The sequence below is a fragment of the Helicoverpa armigera genome, chromosome 7 (assembly GCF_030705265.1).
Source record: "Helicoverpa armigera isolate CAAS_96S chromosome 7, ASM3070526v1, whole genome shotgun sequence".
Lineage (NCBI taxonomy): Eukaryota > Metazoa > Arthropoda > Insecta > Lepidoptera > Noctuidae > Helicoverpa > Helicoverpa armigera.
Window position 1 is genome coordinate 628,383 of NC_087126.1, and position 18,033 is coordinate 646,415.

Sequence of the window (18,033 nt, forward strand, 5' to 3'; positions counted from 1 at the left end):
AAGTTGTTCAATCTGATAAGCATTCTCTGTTGACTTATGAAAATTGAAGATGTAAAATACCTGATGTGGAACTCCAGGAGCCCTGCTAGACTATATGAAGCATAAGAAGATATGACGTTTTAGCAAACGTGGGGCCGAAGCCAACACAGCCCTTTTGAGACAACTAATGAAATGGTGACACAAAACCGACGATTATCCCTTTAAACACTATAGGAATTAACCCAAGGACAACCCCCGGTGGATGTCGTTAAAAAAAAGACAATCCCCTGTTCTGTGCTAAACTATTGCTAACTATGGACGAAAACTACTTGGGCTATTGTGATGGGATGTTAGTGGATGACAATGTATTAGGTACATGTAAAAACAGCAGGTGGAGACTTGCCACCTCACTTACTGGGCCCCCGGGAACCAGTCACTGAATAGCAACAAGAGGGCAACAGGGACATGAGCGGCTGAAGGGTGAGGATACCTCGGCGGACTTTAAACGCAGATTACGCGCTCACTGTGCTTACCATGAGGCACCTACCCTCCGAGCAGGGCTACTAATCCTGCTCTAGCGACTCCACTCTGGACGGCCAAGCCAAGCCAGAGGCGTGAGACCTACCCCCGTCATGGTTCACTCCGACCGGCCGGAGTTGGGGGACAGTATACATTCCCTGGAGAACTCAGTATATATAGCCCCGCGGGGTCGCTACTCCCCGTCATCAGCCTCAGATGTCCTGCGGTGCCTATATTTCATTATTATTGTCGTTATTATCTCAAGAGCCTTTGTCCCAATTATGTTAGGGTCGACATCCAGTCACGATGCAACTGAGTACCAGTGTTTTACAAGGAGCGACTGCTTATCTGACCTCCACAACCCGGTTACCCGCTCAACCCAACACCAAATCCAAATAACGGTCATTGGTATACAAAATATACGTAGAAAGTACATACGAACTTAGAAAAGTTGCATTGGCAGGCACTTGCCAGACCTGGAATCAAAGACGCACGCTCATACTTGAGAGATTGGTTCTCTACCCACTAAACCACCACGAATTCCACTAAGTCACCACGACTTTGTCATCTATTTAATGTTTTTTACGTAATAATACGTGTAATATTTTTGCCTAACACAACTTAAATGCGGACTAATTAGAATCACTACTTTTATCCCGTCACGTCTATTGCGACTATTCAGATCTTTGATTTTGCTGACCCCGTAGTCGCTGGCATAAGGGACAGGATCCGCGTACGAAGTCGCGGGCAGAAGCTAGTTACGAATATGTATTGAACTGCATTGATAATGCTATTTAAGTCGTCACAATTTCAGTACCTACATAAAGTTAGAAAAGTTCATGGTTCGATTGGAGACATTTTGTCAGCATAGCATCTTAATGTCCCAGGAAAAGTAATTTCATGGATCACCCAAGCGTTCTGTGTGGTCATCAACAAATACTTATTTAAGTGTCATAATCATAAGTTAGAATGCTATTTCCGTATAGTAATGCCAGGTCTACGCGAACTATAACCTGTGGCATATTATATGTCGTCACAATAAATCATTTTGTTCACATATTTTATGTTGGCGCATTAAAGGGCTTTAACGATTCATATTTTCATAACTTAAATTCACACGGTTATGTTGCTTTGCTAACGTCGCGTCGATTTAATGCAATGTTCGCGTTTTATGCATATGAAAGCTCTAGCTCAAATTGATATAGAATGATCTGGGACTGAGATTTTTCTAAACCAATCACTAAAGCTCAGTTACACAATGATGTTCTTAATTTCTTATGAAGAGTATGGCACGATATTATGTACTTACTAAACAATTGACGACATGTAGATAATTAAGTTAGGTAAGTATAATTAGAGCAGACCATAAATTAGTACCTAGTATAATTAAATTGAAAGATAAAATCGTGTACCTACCTACTGTTTGTTTATGTTCATTTCCTTATTTTAATAAATTAACGTTTAATAAGTTTAAGTCAGTTAATTCGTGCGTGAACTGATGCGATCACTCACTTTAGTTCCTTCTATTAAGTGGATTATCTTATGAAATCATCATAATTAAATACTATTCATATATTGTGAAGCTAATTATTTTTTACTGCTATTAATTAGACTTCCCTCATAAAAACGCTAATTCCTGTTTAAATAGAAATAGTTCTAACACAGGCCTTTGTCTCGTTTCAGTTCCCTGCGCTCCCAAGCAACAGTATCGTGGGTGTAGCTAACTCCATTTCTGACGGAGACAACAATGACCTGGACAGCGGCAAGAGGAACTACCGCCCCCCTACAGGCTGGTCCACCGGTCGCAAGAATCGCGTCAGGCCCACCGCCAGCCCCAACACGAACTTCGCTTCCAGAGACTTCGATAACCTCGATGAAGCAGCCTCGCAAGAACCCGATGCAACCTTCAGGCCAACACCTAGCATTAACTTAACACAGATCAACCCTAGACTAAGCGTAACCCCACCATCAATTGACCTAGTACCCCCTCCAGCACCAACGAAGGCGTCAGAAAAACCTAACGATAACCAATCAGAAGATTCTGTTTTCAAATTCATCAAACGCTTCGATCCAACATCACCTGATGTTCACCAAACTGCTATGTCTAGATCTGAGATCATTGACCTAAATGGTCATCTACCAGCTGGACCAGCCAACTCCGAAGAGGATAGAACTCCCAGGAAACACAAAAACTTCGGCAATAGTTTAAATACTTTCGAAACAGACAACGACAAGTCATTCACTGAAGGATCTAGGTTTGATTCAGTCAACACTAAATCTAGTGTGACTACCGAAGAACCTATTGCTAAAGACCAAAATGGTAATATTATCCCAGCACCTGATAGAGTTCTATTACCACCTAAGGAAGACACTGCAGCAATCCCATCTACGACCGTAGGCCCTCCAATTTACTACGAATGGAAGTGGGCAGTCCCGGCCTTCGACCTAGTACCTCCAAAAGAAGGTAACAAAACCAATGGTACCAACATACAGCAGACCAGGTCGATACAAGGGAAGAGTCCGTTCAGCAGCGTCACGAGACCTGAACCAAAGACCACGACTCCTTTACCAAGCAACACGGAATATAACATAAGTTCGTACTTCATTCCTGATTACGTCTTTCCACTGGATAAGGCGCATCCAGGGTACGAGAGCGATGATGCTGAGACCTCTTTTCAAGTCAAAATAAGGCCTGGGAGGCAGAGCTTTGGGGAGAACCCCAAGTGTCCCCAATGCCACCCTGCTTACCTCAAAGAGGGGACTTGCGAACCTTGTATAGTTAAACGGTAACCAATTCAGAGTCTTCTAAAATAATTTTAAGTCCGTTAAACTGTCACCGAAGATATTCTAAATGTATTGTTGTTTCATTTACCTATTTCACGATAGGCGAATGATTTTTGCATATTTTTTATTTCTTCTTACAATGTAGTAAGTTATTAACTGTTATTTTTAGTTTTAAAAGCCATATTGTTACAAAATACTGTTGGTGCGTTATGTGTCAGATTAACCAGATTTGTGTTTATGTTAAACACAAATGTATGCTCCGTTAACTTTATACAATGCTAACCTCTAGAATTTTACATGATGGTGTACTAATGAGCTATTTCTTTAAATTCGAATACACTAACTTTTCGCGCTATCCTACCCAGTGTAAATATAGGTAATATAGTAATTTTAAGATTACATTGTTTACCTCCTTTTGTAAAAAAGTTGTGTTTAAACTTCTTTCTTTTTTTCTGATATTCCAAATGGAACGTTCGGTAAGAGTTTATTTGTAAGAAAATGCCATCGATCGATAAACAAGCTCTGCGCAAATTATAAAATTATTTTGTTCAATTTAATAAAAAAATCATAGTTACCATGTCTACCTAATCATAAAAATGTAAAATACTAGAACCTACTTATAAACCCCCAGTAAAGTAGTTTTAGATTAGAGAATATTTATACATAATTTTTATACACGTGCCTATACTAGGGCATGCAATTACGGTAAAACAAAAATTACCGGTAAAAATTCGGTAATAAAAATATTTTTACCGGTAAACCGGTAAAACGGTAATTTTTTAACTTTTTTTAAATGTGATATTATAACAATAAGATTGGGTAGTCTTAAAGCAAAAACTAAATAAATATGCAAAGAATAAGGTGGTAAACGTTTTTTGTGACGTGAGCCGTAACAAAAAACATGTCAGTACCATCCGTACGCGATGTCGCCGACAAAATGCAAGAGAAACGGCTGCGATGGTACGGACATGTAAAAAGGAGTGACGCCTGAGGACATCGGCAGTGTGAATGTGATATTCAATCTCATGTACCCGGTCAAAGGCGCAATGGCAGGCCGAAACCGTGGTGGTTGACATGAAAATCTGCGAACTCGAAAAGGAAGATGTCTATTCAGGAGGATAGAGCGAAGTGGAAGAAGGAAGATACGGAAAGCCGACCCCGTGACAAGACGGGATAAACGCTAAGAATTAAAGTAAAAAAATATATTTTTCATTGAAGTGAAAGCCCTTTTTTATGGTAAATCATCAAATGACAGACTCTTTCTGTCTAAAACCCATGTTTTTTAGTTGGCGTTTTATGGACCAGGGTCGCGGTAACTCTTTCGAACAATCCCGTGGCCCCGGCAGGCCTTGGCCCTGCTGGGCCCCACTGGGTTTACTGACATCTCCCTGAGGAGCCCGTGGAACAACGCGCGCCGCTGACACTGGTCTGTTGTCTATGCAGACGGTGGAACGATGAGCCACCCGAACTCACCGCCCACAGACCGACGCCTACGGTGGCCGGGAGTCGTCTCTCGACCCTTGGCGCCCGTGGTATCTTCCTGGTCCACTACAGCGGCTGGGATGAGAGTTGCTACTCGCAGTCGCTCCGCCGTCTCCTTCTCGAGCATGACTGCTTCGCAGAAGGAGGCGACGGCTTCCCATTCCCTCTAGCTCCGGACCATGGCTTGAACCAGGGAAGGACGCGAAAGGTCGCCGCTGCTTATTGCCTCGACGACAACACGGCGGTACCCTTCCCAGGCAGTGCACACCTGGACTGTGTGCTCCACCGTGTCCTCAGAGCTGTCCGCATGGTAGTGAAGTAAAAGCCGTTGCTCAGTAAGGTCATAGAATAGGTAAAATAAGCATTAGCTACATTGTACCTATTATGAGCTGACAGCTATGAGGAAAAACAAAATAACCGAATGAATACAATTTGTTTAGATTTTATAAATTAAGATAAGAAAGAAGATTTGTATCTAACCTAGAGATAGTTAAGGACACACAAGTTCACTTTCCTAAAAAACAGCAACTTTAACACTCTAACACTACGTAATGTATGCAACAATACATTATATTCAGGCTACATAACAAAGATTTGACGTTAAATGAACAATTGCTATATTTTATCAGAAAAACGTAAAAACCGGTAAATTACCGGTTTCTTATTATTTTTACCGGTAATTTAAAACTCGCAAAAATGGGCGATTTACCGGTAAAAACGAAACCGGTTAACCGGTATTGCATGCCCTAGCCTATACATACATGCCTAATTTAAGTTAGTTTTATATTAATAAAATATAATTACAACAAAAATTGGCATATTGTTTTATTTATTTCCAAACTTACAAACGCCCTCACCGCTGCTAACCCACAGCGGGTCATTTGATGATTGGTGGTTGACGTCGCGTCGTTTTAAAAAAAAAGTCTTTTCCAGTACTTACAACAGGGGCCCGATTCTCCTAATTTTACTTAAGCGACCTTCGATTGACGTTCGACTCGATTCGACTGAGATCCAATCCCGACTCGATTACTATTGAAGCGTATGTGGCATTCCGCTATTTTTTCTTTGAAATAAACGTTTTTATCCTTTTCTGTCATTCAATAATGAATCATTTTGTCTGCAAATGATTTACGATTGCAAAATGATTGTACAGCAAACTACCGTATAGACCAAAATCATCAAAATAGCAGACCAATCGCACACCAATCAAATGTCAATCGAATACGATTGGTCTTCTAATAGGAGCAGAATGCCCGATATGGTTAAAACTGCTATTACGATCATATTACGATTCGATTTTGACATTATTAACTTAGGAGAATCGGGGCCCAGGTTTTAAGCACAATGCACATCCATTCGATGTGTACAGTAGGTACCTCTACATCCATATTCATTCATCGCATTATGGAACATACGTAAAATATGAGGAAATGAAAAATAAATGAATAAATAAGGCAGTAAAAACATAACAAAGAACTAGGTACCGACTTATGGGATTTTTGAGGAGCCTGAAGTAGAAAAACTTTGTACCCAAATCGGTTTCAGAGCCTGGAGCCCTGTGTGATAACTAGTGCCATCTGTCGGCATAAATAGGAAGGGACAATACGTAAACGCATTTAATTATTTATTTTTATTATGTAAAAAATATGATGATCAGTAAAAACATGAAATGTACTCACGATTATAAATATAAGACACGTCACCAGCATTCCTTTTCTTGAAAATAAAGCGGATTCTTCTTTCATCATCGGCATGAAACGAAACGCACATGTCAAAAAAACTTTTCGCTCAAAATGGCGATTATTATGTGTCAAACGTGCGAATCTGAGTGAGCGTGTTGAAAATGTTTTTTTTCCTAGAAAAGGAGTTTTGTTAAAACAAACCATAAACAAACGCATATCAAAGCATTGCATGATAAATAAATCTAGTGTAAAATAAGTTAAAACGTATTCGTATTAAAACGTGTTATATTGTGTTTGGAAAATATTGAGTGATTTTTTTCCGCAATGAGCAAATCTAACCCGCTGGCTGGTTTGCTGGCGAATTATGGCGATTCTGACGATGATTCTGATGATGGAATGCGTGCTCCGCCATTGCCGCCTGAGCCTAACACTAGGAAGAGTTTTGTAGCCCCATTGCCTGGGCAGAATTATGCAAATGCATCTGTGGCCGCTGCGAACGCCGCCGCCGTGCACCCTGCGCCTATAGCCCATTGCCGTAAGTGTTTTACACTCATAAATACCCAAATATTTTAAACCAGAATGATTTTTTCTCAGCCTCAGGCCTTGTTGAAGGTTAAAGAATCATGCTTGATGACTAATGAATACATCCTTTGGTATAAATAGCAAAAACCTTCAGATATAGTCTGTTGTTTACAAAAGGTTTTATCTTGTAATAATATAAATAAGTTACAGTCTGAAGGGAAAAGAATCATGTTTGATCTTAATTACTTACTTTAGTGTATCTAAACTTGTTTTCCTTCTAATTAACTAAATTCTGAAATTAGTCACAGTCATAATTGACTGTAAATTGTTGCACAGTATGAGGAAAACCAAAGCAATAATTCAAGTCTATTGTTGTTTTATATAGGTTTTACTTGTAAATATAAAAATAATTTCATTTCAATTTCATATAAGTCATGTTTGTGTGTATGTACAAGTAACATTTCATTATTGAAATTAGAATGGAACTGTTACAATTTCTGAAAAAAAAGAAACATATTAACCTAACATGAAAAATATTTATGTTCACAGCATGGTCAGCCTGTTACGATGAGTCCAGTGGTTTCACATACTACTGGAACCAACTCACCAATGCGGTGACATGGGAGGCTCCTCCCGAGTACCTACTGGCACTCAAGTTGGCACAGCAACAGTTGCATGTAGCAGGTAAATAGATGTTTATTTTGGAAAGATACCAATTTTGACAGTAAATTGAAGATATTTGAAGAAAGACAGTCAAATTGTTAATCCACATAGAATTCACACTCCTATAGTAGTATCATATTATCAATGAAAATCCTGTTTTGAGCATAATCTTTGGGTATGTTTGGACCAAACAATCAAATAAGGACTAAAACATGCATATTCTTTTAATGTCAATCTACCAGTGGCGTAGCGTGGGGGGGGCAGGGGGGGCAAATTCCCCAGGCGGCAGCTTTTAGGGGGCGGCAAAATTTACCCAATTAAAAAAAAAATATTGTTCGCAACTAGTATCTCCGCCGCTACATAAAACTGTTTAACAATAACAAAACATTAAACAAGTAAGTTGAAACTTTTTAAACTTAAAATTATTTATGTTAGGTACTTAAAATACACGTGACACTACATTTTACGTAATTTTGGTTTTGACTCTTAAATAATTACAATTTCGCGCTCGCTTCGCTCGCGTATTCAGAACTGTAAAAAGGAGGAGGTTATCAATTCGGCAAAAAGGAGGAGGTTATCAATTCGGCCGGTATGTTTTTTTTTTTTTCTATGTATGTACATCGTTTACTCCGAGGTTTATAGACCGATTTACGTGATTCTTTTTTTGTTCGACTCGGAATAGCTGCCAGTTGGTCCCATAGTCATCAGGTCAGGATCTGATGATGGAAACCCTGAGAAATCGAGGGCAACCTTCGAAAGTTGTAGGCATACATAGGGTAAAAACTTGACACTCAGGTGAACGCCTCAAAGCACTATTCAAAAGCGAAGATTTGGAGCTGATCTGATGATGGAAACCAGAGAGGGTCGAGGGAACTCGACAACTGAATATGTAAACTACCTCGTGTTTGGGCTTAAATTATTTGTATTGACAAGACCTTTGCAACAGTGACGGTTTGGAGCTGATCTGATGATGGAGACCAGAGAAGGTCAAGGGAACTCGACAACTGAATATGTAAAATACCTCGTATTTGGACTTATATTCTTTGTATTGATGAGAACTTCCCACTTGTATGGATAGTGACAACGATTCGTATCACTGAAAAGCTTTAAATAAAAAACTTTTTTACAAAAAAATTTAACCGACTTCCCAAAACACTAAAAAGCAAAAAAAAACTATTTTTAGGTGCATCGGCCTAGAAGTCGGTGGCAAAATTAACTTAGTAACATCCATTAGACACCGACTTCTAGGCCGATGCACCTAAAAATAGTTTTTTTTTGCTTTTTAGTGTTTTGGGAAGTCGGTTAATTTTTTTTGTAAAAAAGTTTTTTTTTTGCATTTGTCAACAAACAAAACGTTAAAAGTACGTTTGGGCAAAATTTTACGTAATTTTTGTTTTAAACCGATAAAAATTTCGCGCTCGCTTCGCTCGCGTATTTAAAAACGATATGCCCTTATTTTTGCATCTGTCAACAAACAAAAAGCTAAGTACGTTTGGGCTAAATTTTACGTAATTTTTGTTTTAATTCCGATAAAAATTTCGCGCTCGCTTCGCTCGCGCATTTGGAAACTACATAGGCAAGTTTTTCTTTATTTGCATTTGCTTACAGTAAGACTCTGACACTCCCTCAACGCTGCTAACCCACAGCGGGAAGGGTCATTTGCTGATTTTTAACGTCGATACAAAAAAATCTCTTATTTTTGAAGTCGGTTAAAAATGACAAACGGCCAGCAACACTTGTTAAAAAAAATACACGGGAAGGGGCGGCAAAATCGACAACTGCCCCGGGCGGCAGATACCCACGCTACGCCACTGCAATCTACATACCACATTGTTATGATGTCATCTTATTCATTTGATATTTTATGAGTGAGCATTTAATTACATATAACTGTAATACTTATCAGGTTCAGCAGAAGTATCAGCGGAAGAGTGGCAACTGTACCAGCAAGCGTTAGCAGAGAAACAAAACTCGCAAAACAACAAAGTAGTGAGCAAGTCTTCCAATAAACTACCCAAAAAGACTGACCGGAACAGCATCGGGAATAAAGACAAGGGTAACAAGTATGGCAAGAAACGGAGCCATAGCGATGATGAAGATGAGTAAGTATCTACAATATTTAATTTATTTTTACTTTTGTAGGTTATAGACTTGCCTAGTAAGCAGAGTTTTAGAAGAAGTCTAAAGCTGCAAAATAATTCTACTGCCTACATATTCACTGGAACTTTTTATTACCAGTGAATCCCTTAAAATTCAAACAAATTTTGTGCCTCAAAACCCTTGAATATACCTTGACTTGTTGAAGAAAAACATTAGTTTTACATTTCCGTTTATAACCTTAATTTTATCATCATTTACAGAAAAATTGAGCTGATAACATCATACCACAACTCAGATTCTGAATCTAATGATGAGGCAGAAACACCAACCAAACCACAGGCACCGCCTTTACCAAAACCCCAACCTAAGCCAACAGTTCCCCACAAGAAGCCTAAAGTAAAACCCGTGGAGTATGGACCTGCATTACCTCCGAAACAGAACTATACTGTACCGATTGGACCGGAACTGCCCCCTGAGTTGATGAATAATGGACCGAAATCACCTGAGAATAGTGTTAAAGAGGTATGTATGAAAAATGTTATAAATAGTTCTGTTATATGTCATTTGTATAAAATATTGTGTGCAGAAAGCAGCATTGAATGGTACCTATGATGAGAAATGCAACTGAATAATGCTAAAGAATAATGTTTCATTATATTGAGAAATACATTTTCTTATGTATATTACAATTACGTTTTGTTTTTTATCTTTTTATATCGCCTATTATATTGCCTATTCACCATTGTATGTAAAATCATAACAACCATTTGAAATAACCTTCTTTGGTAACTTATCACGGGAGTTGATTTCACATGGTTTTCCATTGATTTAATTCATGTACTTCTGGTATGTTTTGTAGTAAATAACAAACAAAATATATCACTAGTTTGAGTTAGATCAATATTTCGCAATATCTTTGATACATTATCAAGCAATGTGATGGGTTTAAAGTTTTCAATCTGAGGTACCAATATCACTTTGATTTAGGATTAAGTAAGTACTGATGAAGCAAGTGATTTAAATAATGATGTTTTATTTCCAAAGGAAAAAAGATCAGACAAAACAAATGATGAAGACAGTCAAGATGAAAGCGCCTTATTCCTTAGACTTAAAAACAAAGCCAAACTATTAGAAAAATTAGGTGGAGAATTACCAAAAGACCTTCAAAAGATGATCGAAGAAGATCCCAGATCGGGCAGCAATACACCAAAAAGAGAAGAAAGTATTTCAAAAGGCAATGCTAACATAGATGAATTATTAGAAGAGATTGAGAAAAGAGAATTACCAAAAGTAGTTAAGACAAAAAAAGTTGATGGTACAATCAGTGGCAAAAGCTCCCCTAAGGGTGATGTTACACCACCTATTGAAGCTAAGCCTTTGTTCCCAAGTATACAAAATATTGATGAAACACCAATTACCCCTCCGTCAATACCTCCCACGCCTCCTCTTCCAATAGAAATAGATAATGAAGAAAAGAAAGTTGACACAAACGAAAAGAAAGGAGTTAACTTGTACCTAATAGATTCAGAAGAACGTAGAGATGTTGGGAAGAAGAAACTCAGAATATCAAACTCTGTATTACCCGACCGTAAAAGGGGGGAAGAGCCAGCGTACACAACCAAGTACTCCCAATTCATTGAAGGATTTTCAAACGAGAGAACCGGTTTAGGTTTTTCTAAAGACGAAGATGAAAATGAAAGTCCAAAGAATGCGATTAATTATGGTAATGGATTAATGTTTACGAAGGGTGAGACATTGAATGAGGATAAAAAGGATGAAGATTTGGATGATCTTACTGAGCTTTTGGAGGCTAAGTTGAAGTACTTAAATCAATTGCAGCCGTGCGTGGTGACGCCCGTGCAGGAAATGTTAATACAGATGCAGGTATGTAGTTTTTTATTTGTATGTTTAACCAGATGTGTGTTGTGACCTTGAATGGGTTCAATATTGGTTTTTGAGCGTAAATACGGAAATGTGGGAAACCTGAAAGGAGGTTTTGTGTTTCGTAACAACAAAATTATTTTTGGGCTTTTGTACCTACAGGGTAAAATTGAGATCTCTTCTAAGACTTTGTTGTATTTGTTGTAATCATGATATTTTGAGAGTTGAAATATTCATGGAAGTAGAAGATGTATTACTATTGCTGCTTTGACAAAACATATTTTCAACAAAATTCAGTATCTATTTTGATAGGTTTCCATGTATCAAACATGATTTTTTGGCTTTTGCATTTTAATGTTGACGGCAGTGACAGTTTTGTCCCTTGCTCAGCTGTATTTTGTTTTCGTAACTTTATTTCTGGCGTCCTTTCATATTAGGCATATTTGGCACGACTTTTCGGCGTCACATCGTGAGGTGTAAGAGTGATTGAATGTTTTGAATAACACCATGTTATTACTCATCGTACTTGAACAACATGTACTTATGGACCTCTCGTTGTACACAGACGTTGGTAGCGGCGTTCCGGTTCGGCGCTTTGGGCGCGGGCTACTGGCGGCGCTGGGCGGGCGGCGCGCTGGCGGCGCTGGCGCGGCACGAGGCGCGCGCGGCGCCGGCGGGCTGGAGCGCCAGCTTCCAGAGGTACTACCCCACGCGCCTCCGCACACACGACTCGCGCAACCATGTACAAGGGTTTATGTCGCGTTGCGTTTGATCGCGTACACTTCTCGAGGATCAGTTCAAAAGGAAAATTCATTTCGATAATAAAAAAATTTAAGAATTTAGAACCCTTTTTTAAGAAGTCGGTTCAAAACGGAGAAAATAAATATACGTGCTGCTGTCAAAGCTACACAATTTGGGATCGACCAGTGGAACTTTCTTGTTATGTACAACAGTTTACAAGAATTTACTTTTGTTTGAAGAAATGACCGATTTTCTAACTTTTGACAGAATTTTCGAAGATTATTGCAATTTTATTTTTACTGGGTTTAATAAATCAATATCAAAGAAACACAGTATTCTAACAACGATTTTATATCCTTGTCGGTAGGTAATAGACAACATTGGATAGAAAAAATAAAAAAGTGATTAATTAAAAACGACAAACTTAACAGCGAATAAACCCTTATACATTTTACCCCCTTTTAAAAAATGGGCTATTTATAGTGGAGTCTTTGTTTTTGGACTTACGGAACTTCAGTGTTTCGAACGGTGCGGACTGAACTTTTATGGACTTTTTTGGACCTCTTTTTGGTTATCATTTATTTCTGTGACTGCCTTGAATTTTGGTCAAAACGCTAAAATTCAAGGTCTAAACAACTGTTGGAATTTGGAACAATTTAAAATTTACTGCACTGTTACTTTGCATTGCATAATTCACAGCAAAATAATTTCCTAACTTTTTTTACTTTTTTCATATAACTTACTTTTGAAGTTACATCAATTAATATTTTACTGTGTAATTTAGCAATGCAAGATGCTGCAAGATTTTGAAAGTTTCTTTCGATATCCAATCGTAATATTTTGACAGAATATCACATTCAGTGGTACGTATGTATTTTGAGTTGATTTGATCGAACTATTTGAATCAAGTCAAGTCAGATTTGATGATACTAATTAATTCTTCTTGAAATTGGAAGGACATTTGTTCTTCTTTTGTACCAACACTGTCTTAATGCGATGCAAAAACTGTGTTTCATGAAATTTCTTTTGCATTCAACATCGACAATTGTTATGTTTAATCTAGTCTGAAGTCTTTAAAACATTTTTGAATGTATTAAAATATTCATATTATTTATTGTAATTTCAAGGTAAGAGAACGAAACCTCCTCACAATATTAAACACTTTATTTGAACTGTATTAAATTTGCAACAAACTGTGATAATTTTTCTGTGATTAGTTTATTATGTAAGAATAAAAACTTCATTCTAAACATCTAGTTTCTTTAATGTTTTGTTAACCCGAAAACTGAGAATAAAAGAGTCGGCAACGTCTTAGCTATAAGTGTGAAGAAGACAGAAGATCGCCGGGGGCCGGACGTCGAGTCGTCGCGACTGCGCAGGAGTTGGTGAGAAAACAAAACTCTTTGCCAAATATTTTTACATATTTCGTGAATAATATGCTTTGATCTTTTCTAGAACGCTGATGCGAGACTGTCGTGTAAAGGATTTTGAGGATTCCTTGTGTCCGCCATTTTGGAACGCAATTTTCTTTTGTTTTTCTTTTAATTTTGACGGCGGACACAAATCCGGAGCACGGGTTTAAGTATGCGGTTTTATTTGTCATTAGATAAGTTTGCCCCATACTTTTAGATAGCGTTGTGGTGATCTTAAGTTTTGTAGAAAAAAAGAGAAATAATTTAAGATTCTTCGATAATTATTTGAATTAAATTTTCTATAAAATAATGTCATATTGAAAGTCATATTCTTCTGGTCATGTGCCCCTTGTTATTTATTAGGTTCACCCACAGCATAATATATTGCACATACACTTCCTCGGTCGGGTAAAGCTTCTCCAACGTGACATTCTCAACAAAAAAATATCCTTGACAGTAAATTGTCTTCTCAGAATTGGTATATGGTCATCGTGTATTTATACATACCTCCTAGAAGTTTCTGTCGGTGGCAACACCCTGGCCTTTCTGACAGCTTGACATTGCTGGCCCTGTACTTCAAAAATATCGTCTACCTTGGTGTATTCCGGCAACTTTATTTAGATATTTTTTGCAGATTTAATTTGAAAAATAACGTCATTAAATTTTTTATTGCCCCTCTGCTGGGCAAAGGCCTCCCCATCACGTCTCCACACCTCTCGATCCTTAAAGAGCTCCCACCAGTCAGGGTTGTCAGCGTCCAGATCGTTCTCTTCCGGGGCCTACCCCGCCTGCAGTGGCCATCTTGTGGTAACCACTGAGTAACGATCATTTCAATAAACCTTCAATATATTAAGCTCACCATCATCCTCGTGCCCTTATCCCAATTTTATTTGGGGTCGGCGCAGCATGTTCCTCACGCTGCATAAGTTTCGGCTTAGGTTTTATGGTCGGCCGCCTGCCTGACACCAACCCTCTTTGGGAATGCTGTTGTGTGCTCCGTTTTGACTCGCGAGAAAACCTCTAAAAACGTTTTGATGTCAGTACATACTCTCAATTTACCTTCAAGAAACTTAAGCTCACCTCCCTATCTAAAGCTACCGGGCTGCTCCTGCCCCCCACTGCCCATGCTTCTACCGTCACGTTTGTGCACCACAGGTCCGAGGGGCGCTACTGCTACCGGCGCGAGGCGGACGGCCTGGTCCAGTGGGAATACCCCGCTACTACACACACGGATATGGAGATTTGTACCACGCCGCCTCATCCGGGTATTGATGCCAAAGTAAGGAACATAAGGATTTCGTGAATTTTTTAGTCTATTTTTTTAAGGAGTAAAGAAATGTAATACATACTTACAAATAAATACTAATTACACACATTAAAATAAACCAATTAAATACAGAAATGAAATTCGATAATAGGCTAGTGGCTACTCCATAAATTGCGAAAAAAAAATAATCGACTGGGTGTTCTGCAAAAAATATGATTACTATAAATATATGTATAAAAACATATATCCACGAATATATAGAATAAAACAACCCCAATTCTTTATTTTCCAGGAAGAAATACCCCCACCATTACCACCAACGCCACCCCCAGCGTCCGCCCCACCACCGCCGACTTTACCCCCATCCACGTGGTCTCGAGCCGTCACGCCGCCGCCACCATCCTTGTCGACCCACGTCCCGACTGGGAGCTTGGCGCCGTCAGTGGCGTCACACAGTGCTGGGGTCCAGGGTTTGTGGCCGAGAGCTAGGACTCCGCCCCCTCCGGCTTGGGTTGACCCGCCGCCGCCGGGGTGCGATGATTTGCCGCCTTTGCCTGCTAATGTGAGTGTTTGGTTCTTTTTGCGGATGATTCAGTTTTTTGGGACTGTTGATCTTGTGAGACTGTTGAAACTATACCGTCATTGGCTTATATTAATTCAATTTTTTATTATGATTTTGTCTCAAGAATGTCACTCCAGAAACAATTTTTCAATCATCTTACAAACAAGCAACCCGCTAGTTGAGAACGATTTTTTAAGTTAAATAATGAACATAATATTTCCTTGTAGCTAAAAATTGCTAATACTTAACACAGTCACTTAGTTCAAGTGATCTATGGATCATATTCAACAAAAAATTGCTATCAGCAATTTCAGAAATAACCATTTACTTACCATTATTTTCCTGATTGCAGTCAGAACAAAAACAAGAGATAGGCGACGAACTGGCGTCATTCTACAGCGACATAGCAGAACTAGAGAAGCAAACTTCCGGGCCACATACGGCTTCCAACTCGCCTGAACCCGTGGATACTAAGGACAAACATAGAGATAAGCCAGATAAGGATAAAGACGTTAAAACTATCAAGAAGAAATCTAAAGTGAGTATGACAATATTTTCTACCCCTAGTCCAAGACCTTAAAAAATGTGATCTCTGTGTAAACTCGTACGAGTAGCTTTAGAGGGGCTATTCCCACAGATATTATAATTTTTAATACGCTTTTGACTCTTTAAATTAGGCAGCCAGTAACAAATTCACACAACTCTAAAAACTTTTAACCCGTTTTATTGCCGGAGTGCAGGAATACGAGCGCACATACAAGCATTTAATGCAAAAAATTTAGAATTAAATATTTAGAAAAAACATTAGAATTTAAAGAACTTTTGGAGTAGAACAGAGACACCAAAAATGACGTTGTTGCTTGTCGTCGTATTCATGTTAACATTAAATTGTCTTGTTCCAGGTAAAAATATCAGCATCAATGGGATTGAAACACAAATCGGTATCGAACTTGGTGGCGAAGTGGCAACAAGTAGCCGACGAGATTCATTCTGATTGATTTACTGACTACTTGAGCGTTCAGCCGCTTCAAGCGCTTAACTGTTTGGCTTCACTAAGCCCAAATAATACTGTGAGACTAATTCATAGAGTAAATTAATTATTATTAGCCAATATACGACAGTTTTTTGTATAGTATATCTGATAAATATGTTCAATTCAGAAGACGCAGATATATTTATGTTTTTGCAAAGACAATAAAGTTATTATGTAAAATAAATGCTCTGTTTTTTTACGTATGGCATTTAATTTTCCTACATTATTGTAGATGTCACAAAGATATTGTTAGCTACATATTGTACCTAATTGTTATACATACAACATTAGCAAATTGATATTGTTAAAAATAATTGTTAATTACAATTTCTACACCAGAATGCTTTATTATAGTGACTTTAATTGTATGAAAGAGATTTATTCATAGGACTCAATATTATACTTAAACACAAAAGTAAGAAGTTTATAAAATATTTTTGTAACTGGTAATAATTTTGAGCACATTGTCAATAGAATAAGTTATGTTTTACGTAAATCGATAGCAACAATTGATTTAAGTTTTTTGTAAATATTTTGTGTATTTTGTAAATAATAAATTTTGTTAAGATTATTAAGTTTTTTTATTGAACCCTTAAAATATTGCTACAAAATTCATGTTCGTGTGTTTTTATTATTAGAGATCATGGATATGATATTATAATATAGCTTCATCGTCATACATACCTTAGCCTATTTACGAACTATCTGATGTAAACCACGATTCTCAGTAAACCTTATTACAAACCAAATTACAGCTTAATTAACAGCATTCAAACTCATCAGTATCAAATAAAATACACGCCTGACGGTGGTAGCACACTAACAACCCATATTCACCCTTATTTTAACACCAATAAGGTTGATATTACGTTGAAACTGATAGTAAATTGGGTGGCTACGTGATTGCAATACGGAATGTTATTTAGAATATCTGAATTACATTTTAGTTATTCACAGCGGGTTCTATTTGTAGCTCAGGTACGGAATGTAAGAAGTGACATTTATTTCTGTTGCCGTACCTACGTTCACACGAGACATTTTTGTAACACAGTTGGATTTTTGTAACAGCGGTTTAACCGTCAAATCCGTAGCGGACCCCAATCGGGGTCTGAACATCAATGTCACCGTAAGCTCGGTTTAGACCCCAATTGGGGTCTGCGAATCAGTCATACACTTTCCTAATTATTTACGCTCATATTTATTTTCTTTCCAATCAAACCACATTTGTGAGTACTAAATAAAATAACTAAATAAATTTAAATTATTTTTACGCATTCAAACCTTTCATATTTAGCATCCCGTTAGAAATATACCTTTTTAAAATCCAATCGTAATTACCGGGAATTCTGATCGAACTCGCCATGTTTGTTTACATTAGTTGTTTTTTTAAATTTGAAGACGCATAG

At 38.0% G+C, this 18,033-nt stretch overlaps 2 protein-coding genes across 2 annotated transcripts in view; both read left to right on the forward strand.

The window, feature by feature from the left end:
• The window catches only part of LOC110377877 (uncharacterized), a 75,381-nt gene extending 69,802 nt beyond the window's left edge, over window positions 1–5,579 (forward strand). Inside the window, exon 5 of the mRNA XM_049847605.2 lies at window positions 2,182–5,579. Within this exon, the coding sequence (XP_049703562.2) occupies window positions 2,182–3,288 (1,107 nt within the window). The 3' untranslated portion in view covers window positions 3,289–5,579. The remainder of the gene's footprint in view (window positions 1–2,181) is intronic.
• A 998-nt stretch (window positions 5,580–6,577) lies between these two features.
• On the forward strand, window positions 6,578–17,198 carry LOC110377873 (uncharacterized). The gene is made up of 10 exons (XM_049847573.2): window positions 6,578–6,981; window positions 7,518–7,652; window positions 9,538–9,733; window positions 9,992–10,253; window positions 10,776–11,615; window positions 12,178–12,311; window positions 14,921–15,044; window positions 15,325–15,594; window positions 15,947–16,132; window positions 16,497–17,198. Exons 1-10 carry the CDS (start codon window positions 6,771–6,773, stop codon window positions 16,590–16,592), a joined length of 2,454 nt encoding a protein of 817 aa, XP_049703530.2. The 5' UTR covers window positions 6,578–6,770; the 3' UTR covers window positions 16,593–17,198.
• The last annotated feature ends 835 nt before the right edge of the window (window positions 17,199–18,033 follow it).